General features: G+C 33.9%; 2 protein-coding genes across 2 annotated transcripts in view; one reads left to right on the forward strand and one right to left on the reverse strand.

Annotated features, from left to right (window-relative positions):
* LOC120415636 (cytochrome P450 4c3) overlaps positions 1-1,882 on the forward strand; it is a 39,948-nt gene extending 38,066 nt beyond the window's left edge. The window contains exons 4-5 of the mRNA XM_039577235.2: positions 60-129; positions 188-1,882. Of these exons, the coding sequence (XP_039433169.1) occupies positions 60-129; positions 188-1,112 (995 nt within the window). The 3' untranslated portion in view covers positions 1,113-1,882. The remainder of the gene's footprint in view (positions 1-59; positions 130-187) is intronic.
* Positions 1,883-4,773: 2,891 nt separating this feature from the next.
* LOC120415612 (cytoplasmic FMR1-interacting protein) lies at positions 4,774-23,475 on the reverse strand. The gene is made up of 6 exons (XM_039577206.2): positions 23,428-23,475; positions 22,690-22,980; positions 20,941-22,629; positions 14,764-16,382; positions 6,707-6,854; positions 4,774-6,645 (listed from the first exon to the last, which is right to left on the reverse strand). Exons 2-6 carry the CDS (start codon positions 22,897-22,899, stop codon positions 6,448-6,450), a joined length of 3,864 nt encoding a protein of 1,287 aa, XP_039433140.1. The 5' UTR covers positions 22,900-22,980; positions 23,428-23,475; the 3' UTR covers positions 4,774-6,447.
* Between the last annotated feature and the right edge of the window lie 845 nt (positions 23,476-24,320).

A 24,320-nucleotide genomic window follows, 5' to 3' on the forward strand; every position in this document is an offset into this window, starting at 1 on the left:
ATGGGTTGAGACTTGTTGAGTTGAGTTGGATGATGATTGATGGGTTTGTCCGTTTTCAGAAACTGCCATGGGACGGCTGGTCAACGCCCAGATGAACTCGGACTCGGAGTACGTCAAGGCCGTGTATCAGTAAGGGGTTTGATGGGATTTAAGGAGGTTTGGACTATGACGATCTTATTGATTTCAGAATCGGTGGCATCGTCCAGAACCGCCAGCAGAAGATCTGGCTGCAGCCGGACTTTATCTTCAAGCGCACCAAGGACTACCGCGATCACCAGCGCTGCCTGTCGATCCTGCACGAGTTCTCCAACCGGGTGATCCACGAGCGCAAGGAGGAGATCCGCAAGCAGAAACTGTCCAACAACAACTCCGTCGAGCAGGCCCCGAACGCGGACGGCAACAACAACGCGGAAGAGTTTGGCCGGAAGAAGCGACTGGCGTTCCTGGATCTGCTGATCGAGGCGTCCCAGGACGGGACGGTCCTGTCCCACGAGGACATCCGCGAGGAGGTCGATACCTTCATGTTCGAAGGTCACGACACCACCTCAGCCGCGATCTCCTGGATCTTGCTCCTACTCGGAGCCGAACCCGCCATCCAGGACCGGATCGTCGAGGAGATCGACGAGATCATGGGCGGCGATCGCGACCGCTTCCCCACCATGAAGGAACTCAACGACATGAAGTACCTCGAGTGCTGCATCAAGGAAGGACTCCGCCTCTACCCGAGCGTTCCGTTGATCGCGCGCAAGCTCGTCGAAGACTGCGTAGTTCAGGACTACACCATCCCTGCCGGTACGACAGCGATGATCGTCGTCTACCAGCTGCACCGCGACCCCGCCGTCTTCCCCAACCCCGACAAGTTCAACCCGGACCACTTTGCGCCGGAGAACTGCCGCGGCCGGCACCCGTACGCGTACATCCCGTTCAGCGCGGGCCCGCGGAACTGCATCGGCCAGAAGTTTGCCGTGCTGGAGGAAAAGTCGATCATCTCGGCCGTGCTGCGAAAGTACCGCATCGAAGCGGTTGATCGGCGCGAAAATCTCACCCTGCTTGGCGAGCTGATCCTGCGGCCAAAGGACGGACTTCGGATAAAGATTAGCCGGCGGGTTTGAGAGTTTTCGCGTTCCTTTATAAGCAATAGGTTTTTTTTTATTTGTTAAGGTAATAATATCTTAGGTTCTATGATGCGCATTTGTATTCCGCGTCCTACTGAGAAATATGAATGTGTGTGTGTTTTTGTGTATCATTTTTTTTATTCTTCCGTTTTGTGTATGGATTATGAATGTCATTTATAAATGGTGCAAATACAATTGTCGACGAAAATACAGGAAACTGCTGGGTGGCAGGCGTTTTGAATTGGTGTTGTAGTGATGATCACAGCTGAATTGCTATTTCAAGGTTATCTCCAGGGTTGACTAAATTTATGTTCTTTGATTTTTTACCTCAGCTCAAATTTTCGTTCGTTTTCAGAAGATCGATGATCTAAATATTACAATCGTTACATTTATTTTAAGGTTTAGGAGCTTCCATAATCTTAAACATAAAAAATTAAAAAAAAACCAAAAAAAAGGTACTCAAAAATTGTAAATCCTGAATTTAAAAAAAAATATTTCAGGGTTAAAATTCCAACATTTTACGTTTTTAAATTTCAAAAACCTCTAAATTCCTAAAATTCTTAAACTTCAACATTATGTTGAAAAATTGTAAGAATTTTAAAATTCTGAGAAAATCCAAAATCTAAACTCTAAATTTTTAAAAGCTTTCAAATTCTAACACTCAACGATTCAAAGAATCTAAATTCTAATATTTTGACATTCTGAAATTCTAAAATTCTATAACCATAAAATTCGGAAACTCTTAAATTCTAAAAAACAGCGACTCAAAAATTCAAAAAATAAAAAAAACTCTGAAATGCAACAATTTTTAATTTTAAGATAAAAATTTCAACATTTTAAAGTTCTAAAATTTCAAAAACTTCTAAATTAATAAAATTCATAAACATTAAAATTATAGATTTCTTTTAAATTTTAAGCTTCTAAAATTCTGAGAATTCTAAAATCTAAAAGTTAAAAAATTTCAAAATCTCTTAAATCATAAAAATCAGCAATTCGAAGATATAAAAATCAAATAAAAAATTTGAAGCATCAGAATTTTAAATTCTAAAATGCAAAAATTCAAAAATATTTAGCTTTCAAATTATAAAATTTAAAATTGAGATATCAAAATTCTAAACTCTATTTTTTTTTTTTTTTTTGAAAGCTTTCAAATTCTAAAACTCAACGATTTCAACGATCTTAATTTTAATATTTTGACATTCTAAAATTCTATAACATTAAAATTTGAAAACTCTTAAATTCTAATAATCAGCTATCAAAAAAGACAAAACTCAGAAATGCAAAAATTTGAAACTTCAAACTTTTAAATTCTAAAATACGAAAATTCTTAAATAGTAAGCTTTCAAATACTAAAATTCTAGGAATTTTTAAATTCTGGGAAAATCCATATTCTAAACTCCAATTTTGTTAAAAGCTTTTAGATTCTCAAACTCAACGATTCAAAGAATCTAAATTCTAATATTTTGACATTCTGAAATTCTAAAATTCTATAACCTTAAATCTCGAAAACTATAATTTTCTAAAATTTGAGAATCTCAAACTGTAAAATTTTAAGAATTCAAAAATTCAAAAACTTCTGAAATTTTAAGGCTCCAAAACTTTGCATTATTATGTTTTTTTTTTTTTCAATTATCAGAGTTTTAGATTGCAAATTTAAAAATTGAAGAATTTTTAAGCATTAGAACGATTCTGAAATTCCAAAATGCCAAAAATAAATAAAAAGTCTAGAATTTAAGAAAAGGATTTTAAAATTGCAGGATTTAAAACTTTAGAATTCTGAAGTTTAAAAAAAACTTTAAATTTCAAAAATGTTGGAAAATGCAAAAAAAGATTGAAAAAACTAAAATTTTAAAATTAAATTTGTTTAAGCTTAGAATTTTAAAATTTGAGGATTTGCAAATTTTGGAATTCTGACGTTATAAAATCGTTGGACTTTAGAATAAGTTTTAAACTGCTTAGAATTAAAAAAAAAACTGTTGAAACTTGACAGTTTCGGAATTTTATTAAATTTTACAATTCTTCGCTAACATTTCAATAAGCGGTTTGTCTCAAGCAAAGTCTATGTTTGTGGCGCTTATTGAAATGTTAGCGATAAATTATAAAATATGAAAATATTACAATTTAAACATTTTAAATTTCGTTATTATAGATATTCAAATTGTTTAATTAAAGATTTTTTTCAATCATTAAAATTTAAGAATTATTGCATTTTCGAAACATGGAATTTTAGAATTGTAATATTTTATAAATTTTAAATTATAGAATTGAACAAAAATTAAGAATTTTAGGATTTGTGAACATTAAAATGTTAGAAATAAAAAAAAACCCGTCTTATTAATTTTTATTGTTTCCAAATTTTCTGAATTACTGATTTTTTCATTCTTTTTCTTTATTCTTAAAAATTCCTGTTTTTCAATATTTTTGCAGTTTTCACTATTTTTCATAATTGTCTGATTTTTAATAATTTTCATAATTTTCGAAACATCCTGAAATTCAGAAAGAATTTATTTACCTGTCACCCTTTTTTCATTTCTTTTTCTGAAAATATTCTTTTTAGATTATTTTCTGCAATTTCTGTTTTTTCCATCCAATGAATTAAAAAAAATGTTTGATTTTCATTTTTTTTAATCTATTACTAAATTTCTAATCGTTTAGAATTTCACATTTTCAGAATTTGGATAAAATTTAAGAATTTCTAAAATTTTGCAATTTGTAAAAAAAAATATTTGTTTTCTCTTTTTAATGTTTAATTTTAGAATATTACAAGTAAAGCATCTCAGAACTGTAATTTTTAAATTAAAAAAAAAAATTTTAGAGTTTAATTATTTTCAAATTCTAAAATGTAAATATTTTATGTTGTGAGAATGATACATTTTAAAAATTTAAGAGCCTTACCCTTTGTTTTAAATTTTAATGAGTGAGAATTTTGAAGATTTATTTTTTGTTAATTTTTCTATTTTTTCTAAATTTACTAATTTTTTTTTTTTGAGAATCTTACATTTTCATAATTTGAATGAACTTTTAAATTGGCAAAAATTGGTTTTATTTTCGTTTTCTCAATTTGTTTAAGCTGTTTAGTTTTAAAATATTCAGCTATAGCACCTCAGAACTGTGTTTTTAAAATTAAAAAAAAATGAACTTTAGAGTTTTATTATTTTTAAATTATAGAATGTTAATTTTTCAAGTTTTGAGAATTATCAAATTTAGGAGTTTTACACTTCGTTTTAAATTTTAATGAGTGAGAATTTCGAAGATTTATTTTTCGTTTATTTTTATAGTTCTAAAATATTAAAAGAATGTAAAACATTAGAACCATCTAATTTTAAAGAAATGATTTGAGAATTTGAAAATCTTTCATTTTTAAGCATGAGTTTGACAATTTGAAGCATTTTCATAATTTTAAGAATTTTTGAATAAATTATTTTTTAAAAGAATTTCAAATCCATTTTTTTAATTTTTAGGATTTTTAAAATGTTAGAACTCATGGAATGATTCTGATATTCTCAAACTCATAATTTGAAAATTTTTGAATGTAAATTTTCCTAAAATTGTTGAGCCTTTAAATCCTAGAACTTCAGGGCTTCAGAAAATTTAACATGAAAATTTTGTTTTTTTTTCTGTTGGTGAATTTCTGAATTTTTGTCGTTGGAATTTGCAAAAAGTTATAGCTACAATTTTTGGACCTTTTAGCGAAAGTTTTGAATATATTTTTAAAATTTAGAGAAGTACAAAAAAAGACAATTTAAATATTGAGATTGACAATCGCTTACAATTATCAGGGTGATTTTGATGAATTTGGTGATTCTGATTTCTCGTTGCTCAGCGATTCTCGTGAATTTGATCTCTTATCAATTTCGATTTAAGAAACTTGTTTGTCACCATTTCGTCTCCTGGATCGTTTCGACGATCATAAAAGTGTCATCCGTCGGCGCCACCAGCAATTTTCTGCCCATCGTCGAACAACCGTTCATCTGCAAAGAGTAGGGTAGAGTAGTCATCAATGAGACACGGGGAACAATGATAAAATGGCTCTCACAAGTCGTAGTTTCAACCAATCAGGCTCATATTTGGGGGAAAGGTGTGTCTACTGGATACACGACTGCCATATAAGTGGCTTTGGTTATGGACGCTCCCTTGAAAAGTAATTCATAAATAATTGATTCTGGGGTGTAAAAGTAAATCATGGACAAAAAATACTTTTTCGCTCGTAGGCTGCCATTTACACCAAAACTAATATTTCTTCAAATGTCTTTCGACGTTCCATAGGGATTAAGTTGGGCTACAATGTCCTTTCATTGGATTTGGCCAAAATTTAGAATACACCCAGAATCCAGGACTGTCTCATTGTTCCCCACTCATTTCAGCCCATGGGTAACAATGAGACACTTTGATTTTTCTTCAATAAACTTTTCAAAATCGATGGAAATCTTTCAAAACATGAATTAAAAGTGATTTTTGGTATTTTTATAGAGTTTAAACTTCATTTAACCAAAAATACAAAGTTATTTGGTATTAATATATGGATTTTACAAAATTTAAATACTTTTTAGTGTAACTTTTGTTATTAAAAGTTTCATGTTGGCAAAATTGCTCTAAAATGTTCAAGGCAAGTCACCTGCAATGGAACAATACAAAAACATGATGTTTTGCTAGAAAAATGTTGATTTTCGTAGAGTGTCTCATTGTTCCCCAGCTGTCTCATTGTTCCTGCCAAGTGCGTCTACAATGAGACAGTTGAATAACTCTGGCTGTAGATGTCGGATCGATCTCATATTTTGGTCAATGATAGAACACATTAAAAGAAAGATAATGCAACTAAAAGCTCATTAAGACATGCTGATGAAAAAATTAGAAAAATCGTTGAAAGTTGAAAACCAAAAGTGTCTCATTGATGACTACCCTACCCTACATACGTTCTAGATTGATGCTTTCTCAAAGCAAATCCACCTAATCCTACAGATAAATGTGTTCATTCCAAATGACGACGATCTTTTCTTTGTTTTTGCTATGAGGAGAACTAAGAGTCTCCTCGCTTTACGTTTTGTTTTTACTTTAACCAGCAAGTTCGCCTACATACATACAAGTTCTAAATATATATAGATCCCTAAAATAATAAACGAATTTTGTGTTTTTTTTTTTGTTTCCTTAAATTGCAAATATGAAAAATAAATACTTCTGAAAAATAAAAACATAATCGCGCAGAAAGAAGAAATGCCACGAATAAAAAGAAATGCTTCGCGCTTCTCGCTTCTCTCACTAATGTAGCAGGAAAAACTCGTACTAAACAGTTGCAGCTAGACAAAAGGGGTAAAAAATGACAGATTAGAGTCGTTTACTGCGCCCGCAGCTTGTTCGGATCGTGGTAGTGGGAGGGGACGACCGTCGGATGGGGCGGCGGCGGGAAGCAGCGCACGTGCTCCACGTTCGAGCCCTCGACGTCGTTGCTCTTCAGATACTTGTTCAGGATGGCGAAGATCTGCGAGTTGAGCACCTGGAAGCGCCGGATGCGGTCGACCATGCGTTTTAGGTTCTGTAAAGCGAAATTTATGATTAAAATCACAACCTCGGTAAATTTTCAGGAAGTGACTCACGATTCCCTTTACGGTGTCGTCCTTGCCGTCGACGCGCTGCACGCGCAGAATGTGGTAGCAAAAGTCGAGCGCCTCGAACTTGCGCTGCTGGTTCAGCAGCACGATGATGGCGCAACCGGCCCAGTGCAAACCCTCGCCGAAGAGTTCCCTGAAAGGAGAGACGAGAACGGTTTGAATTAGAACTGTTTTAATATGAATTCTAATACTGATTGATGCAAGCGTTCGTAATATTTCTGCAGTTGATTAATTTTTCTATATTTGTGAGTATTTAAATGTAAGGTTAAATTTTATTTCATCAAAAAAACCTAAATTATTGTAGGTGTCCGGTTTTGGGATCGAACCCAGGCCGACTGGGTGAGAGGCAACCACGCTTACCTCTACACCACGGGTCTCGGCAAATTTAAATTTATAAAGTTTCTAAATTTTCTGGATTATCTTAAATTTCACTAATTTCAGAATTTCTTAATTTTTCTCATTTTCTGGTTTTACGAATCTTTTCGTTTAGCTGATTTCCTAAATTTTCCTTATATTTAGATTATTTTGAAATGTGTACTTTTTCTGAACTAAATAAATTAAAAATTTGAATTTGATTATTTGAAATTTTAAATTTTTTTTAAACTTATGTAATTTCTAAAACGTTTATATTTCCAGGTTATGCGTTGCAGTTTAGAATTTTTCGAATTATTGTCAAAATTTTAAAATCTTTTTTCTTTAACTTTATAGGGTCTGATAATTTTAAAATTAAAAAAAAAATGTGTACCTGGATTATCCAAAATTTTCCAAATTCTTAAAAATAGGATTTTCAAAATATTTGGAACATTAGTAATAATAATAATAATAATGTATACAGCAATTCCCCATGAAAACAGCATGGAAAAAAACAAAAGTCCTCGGATCGGGCTCAAAATTTGTCGGTTGGTTCCCTGGCCGAAATAATAGGGGGATGGCGTCGCTATTTTTAGACCACGTTTTCCACTTTTGCTCATCGAAACCGACTACTTTATCGACTTCATTTTGCTGGGCGAGATAGGACGCCGTCTATTTTTAGACGATGACTCAGCACTTTTACACTCTTGCGCTTAAAAAAACCAGGTGGCAGCACGATGTAACGCCACGTCCCTATTAGACCCGTATTTTTTTGTTTGGCCATTAGGGTGACCTACCCCGTTTTAGGGTGGTCTGAAAAATGGCCATTTTCGTCGATTTTCGCAAAAACCACTTTTTTCGAAAAATCATAACTCCTCGCCATTTTAACCGATTTCAATTGTCTTATATGCAAATGAAAGGTGATAAGTTGGCCTTTCAAAGAAAAATAATAAGAAGTTTCAAAAATCTAGCCTAACATATGAAAAGGGCGTATGAAACTTTAAAATGCCGTTTTGACGGTGTCTGGACCAAAGAGCCTATGTCTGGAAATATTTTTATCGGATTCCCCGGACATTTTTACATAACACACTGAAAAATGGAAGGAGTTCATTAACAGGATTCCGAGATATGATTTTTTGAAAATAAAATCCGTGTTTTTTGACGCGCCGCGCGCAAAAACCGGAGAATGACGAAATTGGCAAAAAATCAACTTTTTTCACTAAAACTGCGATAACTTTAAAATTTCAGCGATGAGCTATAGATGTTTGGGTACCAAAATTTTTGTAATTAAAAGACGCAACTTTTGGTACCCAGACATGTATAGGTCATCGCTGAAATTTTGAAGTTATCGCAGTTTTAGTGAAAAAAGTTGATTTTTTGCCAATTTCGTCATTCTCCGGTTTTTGCGGGCGGCGCGTCAAAAAACGCGGATTTTATTTTCAAAAAATCATATCTCGGAATCCTGTTAATGAACTCCTCCCATTTTTTAGTATATTATGTAAAAATGTCCGGGGAATCTGATAAAAATATTTCCAGACATAGGCTCTTTGGTCCAGACACCGTCAAAACGGCATTTTAAAGTTTCATACGCTCTTTTCATATGTTAGGCTAGATTTTTGAAACTTCTTACTATTTTTCTTTGAAAGCCCAACTTATCACCTTTCATTTGCGTATAAGGCAATTGAAATCGGTTAAAATGGCGAGGAGTTATGATTTTTCGAAAAATTTGGTTTTTGCGAAAATTGACGAAAATGGCAATTTTTTAGTCCACCCTAAGACGGCGTAGATCACCCTAATGGCCAAACAAAAACAAAAATACGGGTCTAATTATTTCGGCCAGGGAACCCCCAGAAAAATTTTGAGCCCGATCCGAGGACTTTTGTTTTTTTCCATGCTGTTTTCGTGGGGAATTGCTGTATAATAATGTATAATAATAATAAAAATAATAATAATGTAATAATAATGATAATGTATTGCAGCCATTTTTATTTTTTCTTAGTTTTTCACATTTTCAAAATTTCCTAAACATTCAGATTTTATAAATTGGTATTTTTTATTCGCAATTCGCAATTTTCAGTGTAAGAACGGGCCTTGACCGATCTTATGCACAAGGTTCCCGACGAACACGCACTGCCCTTACACCTACATCTCACCCTTGCTCTGAGTCAGTACGAGCAGCACGCTAGAACACGCTTTGAGTGTTCGTGCCAGGCATGCACACCTTCTTTTCCGGTTACGCATTTTAACTCGGCCGGGGGTGGTACATTACGTAGGGTTTGATGTAAGTATAAGCGCCTAACCATTTATAGTGTGCCTATCAATTTTCATTAAAGCAAGTACTGTTTTATTTTTAGTTTGAATTCAAAAACTAGTTGTTATTCTACTGTGTACTGTTTTCTCCTGAAATCTTCCCTAATGTTGAATCGTGTTAATCTGTTGCTATTTCTTCTGTCGCGGTGTTTTGTTACAATGTTTTGGACCTAAGCATGTTATTCAAAAGTTTACCAAAAATACAATAATTTTATGTGTGTGATCATTCAATATATTAAGTAAGGACTCGAACCATAGTTGTTTCAAGAAAAGGGCGTAGATTTAAACAATAGACAATAAAGGAAAGCAAACTACATAAAGTTCGATACTGAAAGAATAATTGTAGTTTGAAGGAAAGAAGAGTAGGAGCCGATGAAAATTACATTTTAATAAATAAATAAGTAAATGGGTAAAGGAAAGATCAATGATAAACAGAAGTTAACATCGTTTCGTTTGCATATTAAGGTAAACTGTTCTTGTTAGGGAAAACACGTTTCAGTATTTATTGGGAAATGAGAGCAGAAGAGTAGAAAGATGAGTGAAGCAAAATTAAAATACAGCACTTGTTCGGTAACTGAGCTTGTTTGACTGAACTACTTGGGCTGTAGCCCACTTAAAAAGCAGACAAACGTAAAATAACCAAACAAACCGGAATGATGAGGGGCCACAAGCTGGATGCACAAGCAAGTTCAGCAAATTAGAAATCATATTTAAGTTTTAATGAAATGTTAAATCAAAATTTAAGGAAAAATTAAAGGTGAGCTCTGAAAGAAATTTAAGCAACCATCATTTTACATTTGTAGAGAAAATGTTATGCATCGGTCCCCTCGTCATTTTTCGTTCAGCCCAGTTTGCGAGCAGCATTCGGTAACTGTGCTACATTCTCAGCCAAGTTACCGAACAAGTACTGTTGTTGGAAATGTGCAGAAGAAATACCCCGTGCTGCGATGTTCTAGGTACATCCACAACAGTTCGTTCAACATGCTGTGAATCAAAACAATACCTTCTACAATCACAAATGACTTCCCTTTCCCACATTGCCACTTTGTTATTGTTGTCCATGCTCTGCAAAGAAAGGGATGTTAATAAAATATAAAAACTATAAAATAACGATACAAATACTTTCCGGAACTTGAGTGCCATCAGGTTGATGTTGTTGCTGTTGTTTCCAATGTGATAGATATCACACCGGAGACGTCTTGATTCGGTTGTCCTGGTGCGACCGTCCTCCAGTCGTAGACCCAGGCATGACATGAAAATGAAGACAAAAAGATGCATTAATACATGAACTTCTTGCTCACGAATAACCCAATCCCACCCAAAACAACACAGCTAATCTGGGTATGCACCCAAACCAACTGCGTTGTTCCGTGCCCTCCTCATTCGGCTATTTCAATATGATTGTCCTGGAGAATCCTCCCTAAGGATCGTTAAATTCCGAAGTAACTTCCCAAAAGGGCACAACCCCTGTGAAAAAAAAAAAAAAACAAGCAGTTCACTTTGAATGTGACTGGAATAGGCTGCCTGCTCACACCCAAGGCTACGCTCCATTGAAAAATCACTACGAAACTCCCTAGTGATGGCCATCCACGCAATCATACTTCGTCATGATAGTGCTACCTTGTCACTCGCCTATACGTCAGTTACGTAAATACATGTGACAAGACAGAACAATCACCACGATTCGAAACATGGACATCATCGACCGCCAGCTAGACAGATGTTCAAGTCATCATCTAGCATACGGGGAGGCATGAGGATAGGGAACTGATGCAGGACCAGAGCTATACTGTTCAGACTCTCATAACCAGGAATACTAACAACCAACATTTGGCGGATCGCTTCCCTGATTACGACAGTCGCAAACAGGACTGCCGATACAGTCAGTTCCGCTCCTTCCAGGATGTCCTGCACCTGGGCATCCCTAGTATCCAAAGGCATTAAAACATAGTTCAAACTAGCAGGACTGGGAACTTTATTTATTGCACTGTGGTTACTTGGAATCTTGCAGCCCTTGGCCGACAAATTGGTATTTTTAAAAAATAAAAAAAAAAAAATTGGTATTTTTTATCTTAACTAAAAAAAACAATTTTAGGCTGAATTTTTTTAAAATTCTGAAAATCTTTTTCGTTACTTCTAAGATGTTTAGATTATTTTAACCAATTTCTGTATTTTCAAAATTATTAGAATTTCAAATTTTCAGAAATTTTATGAACCTTTAAAAAAATGTAATTCCCTTCATTTTTAGGCTGTTTAATTTTTGGATATTACAATTTTACATCTGAATTATTCCAATTTTCCAAGCTTGTGAAAAATTTGGATGTTCAAAAAAATTAAAACTTTCACAGTTCAGAAATTTTAATAAAAAAAACATTGAAATTTCTGAACATATTTGATTTTTCACAATTTCTGAAGTTACGAATATTTTACAGTTTTTATCTACAAAATTAATTAATTTTTCAGATTTTTTTCATTCTGTAATTCTGTAATTTCTGTAATTTCGGAAGATTTTCAGATTTTTTTACATTGTTATATTTTTTCTAAACAAGATTTTTTTTTATAATTTCAGACTCAATGTTTTTTAATAAACCAAAAATTACAAAAACAACTTCGCATTTAAAAAAATTATTTAATATTTTAAATTCAAGAAATGAAACTTTTTTAGCTTTTTTTATTTATTTTTTAAATATTTAATATAGTTTCAGAAATTTATCAATTTTCTTAATTTTTTGATGACACAAATATTCACTGTATGTTAAACATATTTTTTTGTGAACTTTCTAATTTATTATTTGCAATTTTTTTATTTTCTGATAATTTAAATTTTTAATTTTTTTTTTTTGCTGAACTTTTTTCTTTTTTTGAATTGTCAGAATTTGTCAAAATTGGAGGATTTACAATATTTTCTATATTTTCTATTTAATTCAGATTTGTATTAAGTTTTAGGGGTAAAAAATAGGAAAAGCTGGTCAAAAATAGTCAAAATCATCACTTTTTTAAGATTTTTTTTGTAAAATTCTGATAACTTGTAAAAATACACACAACCCCCTTTTGTTAATATATCAAATTTTTTGCATTTGTCTGCTCTACAACTTTGTAAAACATTGTGGCACTCTTAAAAAAATTTAACTAGATGAAAAAATTACCCTTCTGGGTTACTTTTGATTAACATGTTTTAAGATTTTATACAGTTTAGTAACGGGGAATGGCAACGATTTTAAAACTATTTTTTAACTTTTTTGGATGAAAAATACATTTTTTCAATTCGGGCGTCTAATTTTACATAAATTTGGCACCAATTTTTTTGTCTCTTCACGGTTTCGAGCAACAAATCACTGAAAAACGTGTCTCAGTAAAAAACCATAAAAATCAAAGGGGTCGTACCGCCCCACCATCACGAGATATCGAAAAATGGACTTTATATTTGTGACCTGGGACCAAAATTACCTCTTAGCAAAGTTTCACGAAAATCGATTAGGGGTCGGGGCAACTTTCTCCGATTTCGTGTAAGTTGGCGGAGAATTACCAATTTTGTATTTTCTTATTATTGATTTTTTATAAATCATCTGAATTTTCTGATATTTCTTACTTTTTGATTATGTTGAAATTTACTGTATTTTCTATTTTCAAAGAAATTGTTTTTTTTTATATTCTGAAAATTTTCAGTTTCTTAATTTTCTGGTTATTCTGATTTCCTATATTTTTATAACTGCCTATATTTTTTTTTTATAAAAACAAAGATGAATAGTTTCACTATCTCAAGTTTAATTGTTAAACATTTTGATATTTTAATTATTGTTTTATTTTTCTACATTTTTTAACCTTTAGTTTTTTTTGGCTTATTTTTCCTAGACTGTCAGAATTTTTGATATCTTTCGTTTTTTTTAAAACTTTTATATTTTCTAAAATATGAAGCAATGAAATAAAAGGATAAGTTTCAGAATTATATTTTTCTATATTCTATGATTATTTCGAATTTTAGTTTTTTTATAAATTGTAAAAACATTCTAAATTATGCATTTTTTTTCAAATTTTCAGAATTCGATAGAGAATTTTAAACATTTTTAAAATTGTATTTGTTGAAGTTTCTTAATATTCATTGTTTTGAATTTTGTAATTTTCTTTATTCTTTGATTTTATAGAATTGTATGAATAATCGAAACTTTCTATATAATCTGCATTTTTATAACATTTAGATTTGCCGATTTATCAATTCACTTAATTCTTAGGAACTGTTTATATCGCTTGATCGGATAAAAGGATTTTGGTTTAGGTTTTTAAAAATCATTTGAGTTTTATTTATTATTTTATAATTGAGCAATTCCAGTCCAAATCAGGTTTTTTTTCTGGTACTTTTGTACCCGATTTCAATGAAACTTTGAAGACATTAGAACTGTTTTTTTTTTTGTAAAGTGGTCTAAACGTCAAAATAAAAAAAAACGATAGTGGGAATCGATTCCCCAGATAATTTTACATAAAAGTCTCCATATTGACCAATGCCCTAAGTCCAATCCATGGGAAGATACAGCGGGTTTGAAAATAAAAATGTTGAAAAAATTGGATTTTTGGTGGTTTTGAAAATTTCTATATGACAAACTTGATTTTTCAGTCTCGTAAATATTTTTACCAGAAAGCTCGTCCAATTTACCATAAGTTTGTAATTTCAGTGTGGTAGAAACCTAGTAAAAAAGCTTACGTAAATATTAAAACGAGTCAAATTGAAAAGCTGTCAAAGGCAAACTTATGGAAATTGGACGAGCTTTCTGGTAAAAATATTTACGGGACTGAAAAATTAAATAGAAAATGCCAAAAACCACAAAAAATCTATTTTTTTCAACATTTTTATTTTCAAAAACGCTGTATCTTCCCCTGAATTGGACTTAGGACAATGGTCAATATGGAGACTTTTATGTAAAATTGTCTGGGGAATCGATTCCCACTATCGTTTTTTTTTTAATTTTGACGATTAGACCACTTAACAAAAAACAGTTTTTGCAAATGATTTTTGTATTTTTTTAGGAGAGACATACCATCCTGCATTTTTTATCAGTCTTTTTGTAACATCTTAGGCTATTTCCTCAAAAAATTTGAACGAAAAGAGAATTAGATGTTTATAAATTTTAAAATTTTTGGTATTTTTTTTTAAATTTAGATTTGTAATGTAATTTTTAATTGAATTACATTTAAATTACCATTCAAATATATATTTCAAAGTTTACATATTTTATAAAGCAGTCCAAATAATCAGTTCAGCCCCCTGAATATTTGGATCCGGAGACGAACGACTTCAAAAGTTTCGAAGCAAACGCAAATAAATAAGAATAAATATTTGGCTCAATTATCTAAACATAAAGATCTTAATGTCTTGATTTTCTACTCACTCCACGGTATACTCCGTCCCGGCCACCGGAATGCAGTACACAAACTGCAGCGCCGACCACAGCCGATGAAACTCCGAACACTCGTCAATGTGCATGACCCCGTTGACGGGCGGCGGCCCCGCCCAAACCGGATCGTCCAGGAATGACTTGACCCTTCCCAAGATCACCTCAAAAATGCTCAATCCACAGCAGAGCCGCTCCCGCGTCAGTAGATCTCCCTCTCTTGCGATCATCGCCTGTTTGGCCGTTCCAAGCTTCTCAATGTTCGGGACGATCTGCAGCGACGAGTACTTGGTTTCGAGTCGTTTCTGTTTGGTTTCCGGCTTTTCGCCTTCCTTGCAGTACGGGCGGGGGAGGATGTTCTGGAAGGGGGCGGCGTGCAACAGGTCGCACACTTCCTCTTGAGAGAGGGCTTGCTCGATGAGGAGGCAGAACAGGAGGGAGTTGCCCATTTCGCGGAAGAGCTGGAAGAGTTCGGTTTTGGCGTCTGGGTATTGGACGATGTCTACGAGGTGCGCTTGGTAGTAGCTAAGGACGCCGGGTGATCCGTAGTCACAACGCGGGAGTTTGCAGGACTTGGGCATTGCGGACATTAGGGTTTTGGTGAACTGGAGCAGGTTGCCTTGGATGAGCGGTTTGACGATGTCTTTGAGGATGATTTCCATTACGACGGCGATTCCTTGGTAGCCGAGCAGGCGGCAGATCGAGTGGAAGTGGGGGGAGCCGACGAATCCGGTGTATTGGCCGTACTGGGTCGAGAAGGCCGCGTTCAACGGCTTCGATCCCCACAGATAGTAGTGCGACATGACGGGGGCCTTCTCGCGGGTAATCGCTCCGGAAAACGGAATCTGCAACTTGTTCCGGACGAACCGGTTGGTCGCAGCGTTGTAGCAATAGTTGGACAAAAAGTCGTAGTTCAACTCGACAAACACGTGCAACGTGATCCTCCCGTACGGGGCCAACACATTATGGTTCGCCTCCTTCAGCATCGCGTCAAAGTCGTCCAACGCCAAGAACCGCGACAGCAGCTTGTGGCACAACTTATTAACCGCCAGCAGCGCCTCCAACTCCACAACCCCAGTAATATCGCTCGCCTCAAACCGACAAATCGCCAACTCCAAACTCTTCTGCATATCCGCATTAATCCGCTGCGTAATCAACTTGTTCAAATCGATCGACCTGCCCAACAGCTGAACATGCCTCTGCTTCAGCAACGTCTCATACCTATTATTCTTCGGGTACGACTGGAAGTTAAACCCAAGCACCTCGCACTCCACCCGGAACCGCTTGTCCAAGTAGATACTCCCCGCCAACTGCTTGTAGTGCGCAAACACCTGCTCACTCAGCTTGTACACAAACTGATCAAAGCACAAATTGACCTCCGCCTCCACCTCATCGTACAGAAACTGCTTCCGGAAGATCGTCAACGCGTACAGCGCCGAATCGTTGTACAGATCCAGCGGGTACAGCACGTACTCCATCATCGACGGTTCCTTCGTGCGCAGGATGTGATCGGTCAGGATCCACGGCATCGACATCTCGATCGGGAACTGGATGCGCTTCTCCATCGTGATCAGATCGTTGCACTCCTCGTTGTGCTGGTGCCGGACGAGGCATTTCTGGAAAGAGAGGGGAAAAGGAGAATTATCAAGATTGTCCCTTCTGCGGACGTAAAATTCAAGTACCGAACGTATCAGTTGATTTTTTAACTCCAAGATTCATGAATTCTTAAAATTGTTAACATTCTTAACATTAAAAAAAAATATTTTTAAAATTCTTGAATTCTTTAAAAAAAAATAAAAATTCATTGAATTCTTTAAATTTGTAAAATTCTTAAAAATGTAAAATTCTTAAAATTCTTGAAATTCTTAACAGTCTTAAAATTCTTAAAAAAATTAAAATTCTTAAAATTCTTAAAAAAATTTAAAATTCTTAAAATTCTTAAAAAATTTTAAAATTCTTAAAATTCTTAAAAATTTTAAAATTCTTAAAATTCTTAAAATTCTTAAAATGTCTAAAATTCTTAATATTCTTAAAATTCTTAAAATTCTTAAAATTCTTAAAATTCTTAAAATTCTTAAAATTCTTAAAACTCTTAAAATTCTTAAAACTCTTAAAATTCTTAAAACTCATAACATTCTTAAAATTTTTAAAGTTCTTAAAATTCTTAAAATTCTTAAAATTCTTAAAATTCTTCAAATTCTTCAAATTCTTAAAATTCTTAAAATTCTTAAAATTCTTAAAATTCTTAAAATTCTTAAAATTCTTAAAATTCTTAAAATTCTTAAAATTCTTAAAATTCTTAAAATTCTTAAAATTCTTAAAATTCTTAAAATTCTTAAAATTCTTAAAATTCTTAAAATTCTTAAAATTCTTAAAATTCTTAAAATTCTTAAAATTCTTAAAATTCTTAAAATTCTTAAAATTCTTAAAATTCTTAAAATTCTTAAAATTCTTAAAATTCTTAAAATTCTTAAAATGCCTAAAATTCTTAATATTCTTAAAATTCTTTAAATTCTTTAAATTCTTTAAATTCTTTAAATTCTTTAAATTCTTTAAATTCTTTAAATTCTTTAAAATCTTTAAATTCTTTAAATTCTTTAAATTCTTTAAATTCTTTAAATTCTTTAAATTCTTCAAATTTTTTAAATTCTTTAAATTCTTAAAATTCTTAAATTTTTTAAAATTCTTAAAATTTCTTAAATTCTTTAAATTCTTAAAATTTTTAAAATTCATAAAATTCTTAAAATTCTTAAAATTCTTAAAATTCTTAAAATTCTTAAAATTCTTAAAATTCTTAAAATTCTTAAAATTCTTAAAATTCTTAAAATTCTTAAAATTCTTAAAATTCTTAAAATTCTAAAAAGTCTTAATTTTTTACAATTATTTAGATTCTTAAAATTCTTAAAGTTCTTAAAATTCTTAAAAATTCTTAAAGTTTTTAAAATTCTTAAAAATCTTATAATTCTTATTTTTTTAAATTCTTAAAATTCTTCAAATTTTTCATATTCTTAAAATTTTTAAAATCCTGAAAATTCTTTAAAAAAATAAAATTCTTTAAATTTTTTAAAGTCTTTAAATTCTTTAAATTCTTTAAATTTTTTGAATTCATTAAATTCTTTAAATTCTTTTAATTCTTTTAATTCTTTAAAATCTTAAAATTCTTTAAATTCTTTATTTTTTTTTTTAATTCTTTAAATTATTTACATTCTTTAAATTCTTTAAATTCTTTAAATTCTTTAAATTCTTTAAATTCTTTAAATTCTTTAAATTCTTTAAATTCTTTAAATTCTTTAAATTCTTTAAATTCTTTAAATTCTTTAAATTCTTTAAATTCTTTAAATTCTTTAAATTCTTTAAATTCTTTAAATTCTTTAAATTCTTTAAATTCTTTAAATTCTTTAAATTCTTTAAATTCTTTAAATTCTTTAAATTCTTTAAATTCTTATCATTCTTTAAATTCTTTAAATTCTTATCATTCTTTAAATTCTTTAAATCTTTAAATTCATACAATTCTTAAAATTCTTATCATTCTTAAAACTCTCAAAATTCTTTAATTCCAAAATAAAATAAAAAATATTCTAAACATTCTTTAAAAAAAAACTTAAAATACTTAAAAAATTTTAATTAATTTGAATCTTACTTGGCTCGTTTTAAGGCGACCATATTTGATCCGTAGTAAAAAATTTTTGGACGATTTATTTTTTCAACATTAAAATAAAAAAAAAGTAATAAGTGTTTTTAAGCGTGCTTTTTTACCGCTGTATCTAAAAACATACATGGGGCTTTAGGACCCTTTTCTTAAGGTCATAAATTATAATACAGTGGACTCTCTCGTTGTCGATATAGAAGGGACCGTCAAGAGAAGGAGTTATCAAATTATAGACCGCAAAATCAAAGCAATCTTCTTGAAGGGACTGAAAATTTTATTGACAGCTGGAGCAATATTGATATCGAGAAGATCGACAGCCAAAGAGTCCACTGTAATTTTATACACTAATTTTTTAAAATTTCTCAATTCTTACATTTTTTAATTTCCTCATTCTTAAATTTTTCAATTCTTCGGATAATCGAGTACGAACTTGATTCTTGAATTTTTCGAATTAATGAAGGGGTCCTTTTTACATTTTCAAATTTAAAATTATTTTAATTATAGCATTATTAAGTGCAATTTTTTTTAATAAATAGAATTTTTATTTTTTTAATTATTTTTTTAAATTAATAATTGAAGTATCATTGGATTGCCGAATTTAAAGTTTTATAAGTGCTAAATTTGTTTTTAAATTATGAAATTTTTAATTTTTTGATTTTTTTTAATTTTTAGGGTAGGGTTTTTTAAAATTTATTTTCCCTAAAAGAGCAATCAGATAGCAAAATTTAAACTTAGAAAAATGGTTCCCCAAAACTCTGAATTGCAAATGCTGGAGCAGAACTGTTAAATCTTCCTAAAACACTTATTGAATTGAATAATTTTTTTAAGTTCGATTATTTTTTTGATTATGGATTTATCTCATTTTGAATCTATAAATTTTTGATATTTTTTAAGTTAGAAATTTTTAAATGCTAGATTTTTTTATTTTAGAAGTTTTGAACCAATGAAATTTGTTTTTAATTTTAATTGTTCAATTCTTATTCTAGTTTTTCAAAACGAAATTCAAATCTATAAAAAAAAGTCCTACATTTTTGACACACATTTTTTTGTATTTTTGCAGTATTATTTAAATGCTCTTTGAAAAAAATAAGAATTCTTGAATTTTCTAAATTTTAAATTTCTGATTTCAAGTTTGTTTTTGTTAATTTTGAATTTTTGAATTTCTTATTTTTGGCATTATGAAATTTATAGATTTTTTAATTTAAAGAATTTAGGATTTTTTTATGTCAGAATTTTTATCTAAAAAAAAATTGAAAATTTTATGCTTTTCAAAATTATCTTTATATATTTCTATTTTTGAAGATTTATTTGCATGCTTAATTGATAAATTTTTATGATTGCTTCATTTTTTGAGTTTTAAGTGTTAAAATTTTAAATTTTGGTTTTTAGGTAATTCTAGCCAGTTAGACTGATTCCTCCCCCCATTCCCTCAGTGCTGTACATTTTGGAATTTTAAATTTTCAAAATTCTTAATTATAAATTTTTGAATTATTATTTATTTAAATTACAAGAATGTTATATTTGTTTAAAAATGGTTATTGTCAGAATTTAAATATTTCTACAAATTTTATTTAAAAATTAATTTATTATTTTTATTTTTGAAATTTGCATTATTTAAATTTTAGTTTTTTTTTAACATAAGAATTTTGGATTTTCTTAATTTCAGAATTTCTAAATTCCTGCTTTTTCAAAAATTTTAAATTTTGTTATGTTTTTCCATGTTTTAAAATTTCTATTTTTAATTTCCAAAATTTCCAATTTGTTTTAATTTAAAAAAATTCTGCCAGCAAATTTTAATATTAAAAAAATCAACAAGAACAAAAACCGTAATGAAATGCCGTAACTCAAACAAGTTCTGTCTATTGAAGACGATTTGCGTTCCTTCGAAGCTCCTTAATAGTTTTTAATGTACAAGCACTTCCCAACTGCCGACTTCAAGCTCAAGGTTACAGAGTATTTTATACAAGTTTTGAGTTGCTTAATATTTTTGGTATCATATTAACAACATTTCCATTCTTATTTCAGGACATCATGGAATCCGGACACGACCATCATGAATTTCTCCTTCTAAACAAAAAGTTATAAAAGAAACAACGTGGAACTAAATTAAACCGCGAAGAGAGCACCGCCAGAGGTAGTTTTAAGTGAAATAATCCGTAGGAATCCACAAAGTTTGCAGGAAGTAGATTTCCGTGCAAAAATACTCAACGCGAATAGAAATAACGCGTCGATGCATTAACCATAACGCCAAAAACATGAAAAAATCGCAATGCGTTAGGTTAAACTTATACTTGATCCAAGTGCTTTCTGAGTTGTTTCTACAAAAAACGAAGGTGGAAATGATTGAAAATTTCTCCCCGCTTAATTCATTTAAGCATCTAGTACGAGAAAACTTGTTTCACTGCTTGAGTTTGAAGTCGGCACTTGAGAAGGTTTTCTCTACTGAAAAGGTTGGTGCCCTTGCTAACAGATTAAAATACGCCCAATCCGTATGCAACCACAAAAAAATCGTCAATATTACTCACATTAACCTTCCTGCCCATCGTCATCTCCAGGTAAAACTCCCGATACCACAACTGCGACAAATCGCAGCACTTTTGCAGCGTCTCGCTAAAGCTCAGCAAAAACGTCCAATAGAACGACAGCTTGTGGAACGCATCAATCTGCAGCAGGCACGACCCGTCGATATCTTTCCGCAGCGTTCGCTTCCCGCCCGACTTGTCCGCAATCAGCGACTCCAGCATCGTCCGCACCATGTACAGCTGCGTCGACGAGGGGCCCACGTTCAGCCGCGGCACGGCGATCTGGAAGCCCCCGTCGGGGTCTTTTTTGCCTTTGAGGGCTGGGTCGTGGCCGGGTTCGGTGCCCTTCTGCCAGTCGGCGCACGTTTCCCGCACCGACATGATGATCGACCGGATGAGGTCCTTTTTGTTTTTGACAGCTTTGCGAAGGGGTTCGCGCAGCATAAGTTGTACGAAGTCTTGAAGTTCGGCGTAGATGCTGCGGCGGATCGCTTCGCAGAGTACGGTTTCGATGCGGGCCATGAGGACTTGCAGGCCTTTGATCATGGCGATGACCTCGATGAGGGCGAACTTTTCGTCGTCGGAGTAGTTGTAGCGGGTGGCGCGTTCGTACTCTTCCGCTTCGACGGGGCATTCTTTGTTTTGGTGGTGGTCGGTTGGGTGGAGCAGCTTCCAGGAGTAGAGTTCGGTGACGACGGAGGTCCACTCGGAGAGGAGTTGGAGACCGCGGAGGGCGAGGTCGGCGGTCGCTTTGTTTTCGGCGTCGGTCGCGTTGTCTTTGTAGGTGGTGGTGACTTCGTTGCTGTAGCGGGAGAGCTCCGAGATGTACTTGACGTGGTCTTCGCGGATCGTTGGGAGGTGCACCATCAGGTCTGCTTGGGGACTGATGGCTTGCGAGCTGGAGAGTGGCCACTTGCTGGGGTCAAAGTGCTTGCTTCGCTTGATGTAGTTGAAGGGGGCGATTTGCATGTCTCCGAACAGCGGAACGACCTCCAGGTTCTTGAAGATCCGATCGATCCGATCCAGCCGGAGCTTCTTCTTCGTGTCCAGCTTGTTGATGTTGCAGATCTCCGAGTCCATCAGGAACAGCCCGAAGCCCATCACCTTGACCAGCATGTGCTTCTCCTCCGGCGTCATGTACATCTTCGACTCGTACATGTGCACACAGATGTTGACCACGTCGGACAGCAACTCCTCGTAGCCGGAGATCTTCTCCAGCGTGTCCTTAACGGTGTCACGAATCTTGTTCTGCGTCGCCAAAAACATGGACAAGTTCTGCGACTCCTGCAGCGTGTGCGAGTCGCTCATCACCTTCAAGAACTGAGCCGCCCGCCGGTACGTGCTGTAGTCGTTCTTCACCGACGACTTCATGTTCTTCAGCTCGTCCAGCACGGCAAACATGTTGATAAACTTGCCCAGCGTCAGCAGGTACGCCTCGGACACGAAATCCTTGCGCTTTTCCGCGTGACACAACCGCTTCACCTCCCCGGAAAACGCCTCGATGGCCTTCCGCTGGAAGTACATAAAATTGAGAAGCTTGTTGACCTCCGGCGCCAGCACCTCCACAGTCTTCTCGTAGATTTCAACGCGATTAGGCTGCTCGTTCGACTTGGGCTGCGGAATCGCTCGCGAGCAGCACCGCCACGTGTACAGCATAACGGCATGCTTCTGCCCCTCGTCCAGCAGTTGATTCTGCAGAAAACAACACAATTTTTATTCTTGTCCAACACGGATCCCACTCCCGCAACTCACCAAATTCGCATGCGTCGTCGCTTCCTCAATGTACTTGGCAATCCCCGTCACGAACCCGTTCCGGTCCTCAAAATTCGTGTCAAAATTGGCCTGGTAAACCACCGAGCAAGGCTGCGCCTCGATGCACGGCTGCTCGTCCGGCAGCGGCAACTCGTCCAGCACCTCCACGTTGGACAGCGCATCCGCCAGGGTAATCTTTTCCTGGGCCATCTCTCCAAGTCGTCGATCTGCAACTTTCAACGGCTCAAGCAAGAGTGTGGTGCTCGCCCTACAAAGAAAAAACGCAAATTCCTGCAAAAACACGCACAAATTAATCAGAGCAGACACAACAAAACTCCAGCAAAACAGAGCGAAAAAGAAAACGAAAAGACTCCACGAAGTAAATAAACAGCTGAGTTTGTTTACGTCGGCCCGCTCGACGATGAGGGGTGGCAGCGGAAAGGTAAACAAACTCCCCCACCGCTTGCGGTGGGTGGAGGAGGCTGGGAAGGGGAAGCCCCGCCGCGAGCTGTCAAAACTCTGCGGGAGGGGAAAAAAATGGATGACGATTCTTTGGCTGCGGCGGATGTCATCAATCAGGGAGGGGAACTTTGTTTTGCGATTTTCGGGCTTCAATCAGTGCGGATTCCGGAAAATTTTATCGGAAAAGTGTGCACCGTCGCCGGAAGGACACGTTTGAATGGGTTTTGGTCGGAAACGAAACGGATTTCACACGGAAATTCAGTAAAAAGCCACTACCTGAGCAATCTACGCCCTGCACTTGAAAAATTTACCACTTCAATCAATGACGGGGAAGAGTTTGGTAGAGCGGGTAACGTCAAAGTGCTCGCCGCGTGATGGCGCTGCGGGATGGTTGGGGGACACGGTGGGAAATTTGGTGAAGAAAGTGTGATTTCTGTGAGGGATTAATTTACTTTTCTTTTGCGATCTTTGCGATCAAAATAATGCACTTGGAATCATAAACAGTCCAAACCCAGAGGTTTTGTAAACAAAATTTTATTTTTTAGCTTTTTGAATTGATCTTGACATTTTTTTTAAACGGCCTTGAGTCAGGGGTATTCAAAAACACTCATTTTTTATTTATTTTACCTTAAAAAACCAAAAAAAAAATAGTAGTGAATGAAGCAAACAGAAAAAATAAAAATAACTAACAGAACTCCCATAATAAGGTTTGAGATGGAATAAAAAGTTGAGGCAATTGGATCCTCAAATTAAGCTTAATTTTGTGATATTATTGTTCACAACGATAAAGATTTTTTTAGTGCAATGACACATTGTACGATCGCAAAGGATTTAAAATGGATTTAATTCAATTCAACTCAAATTTGTTTTAATTTAACTAAATTTCAAGCCTGAACAGTATCACATAAAAATCCATCAGTCCATCAAATTATACTAAATTCATGAAAATATTTGTTCCCGAAAGATTTCCGATCAGTTGTCCTAGAATTGAACATTTCCAGAGTTTTTTTATAAGGTCCTAAAAACATATGAAAGGCAATAGCTTATAGGTCCTTTTAAAAAAAACTCTAGATTTTGTAAAATGTTTGAAAAGCCCTTTAATGATTAAACACTGTATTTCAAATATAGTTTACAGTCGATTGTACAAACTTACAGAGTTCATCGAGTAA

The sequence above is a fragment of the Culex pipiens genome, chromosome 1 (assembly GCF_016801865.2).
Source record: "Culex pipiens pallens isolate TS chromosome 1, TS_CPP_V2, whole genome shotgun sequence".
NCBI lineage: Eukaryota > Metazoa > Arthropoda > Insecta > Diptera > Culicidae > Culex > Culex pipiens.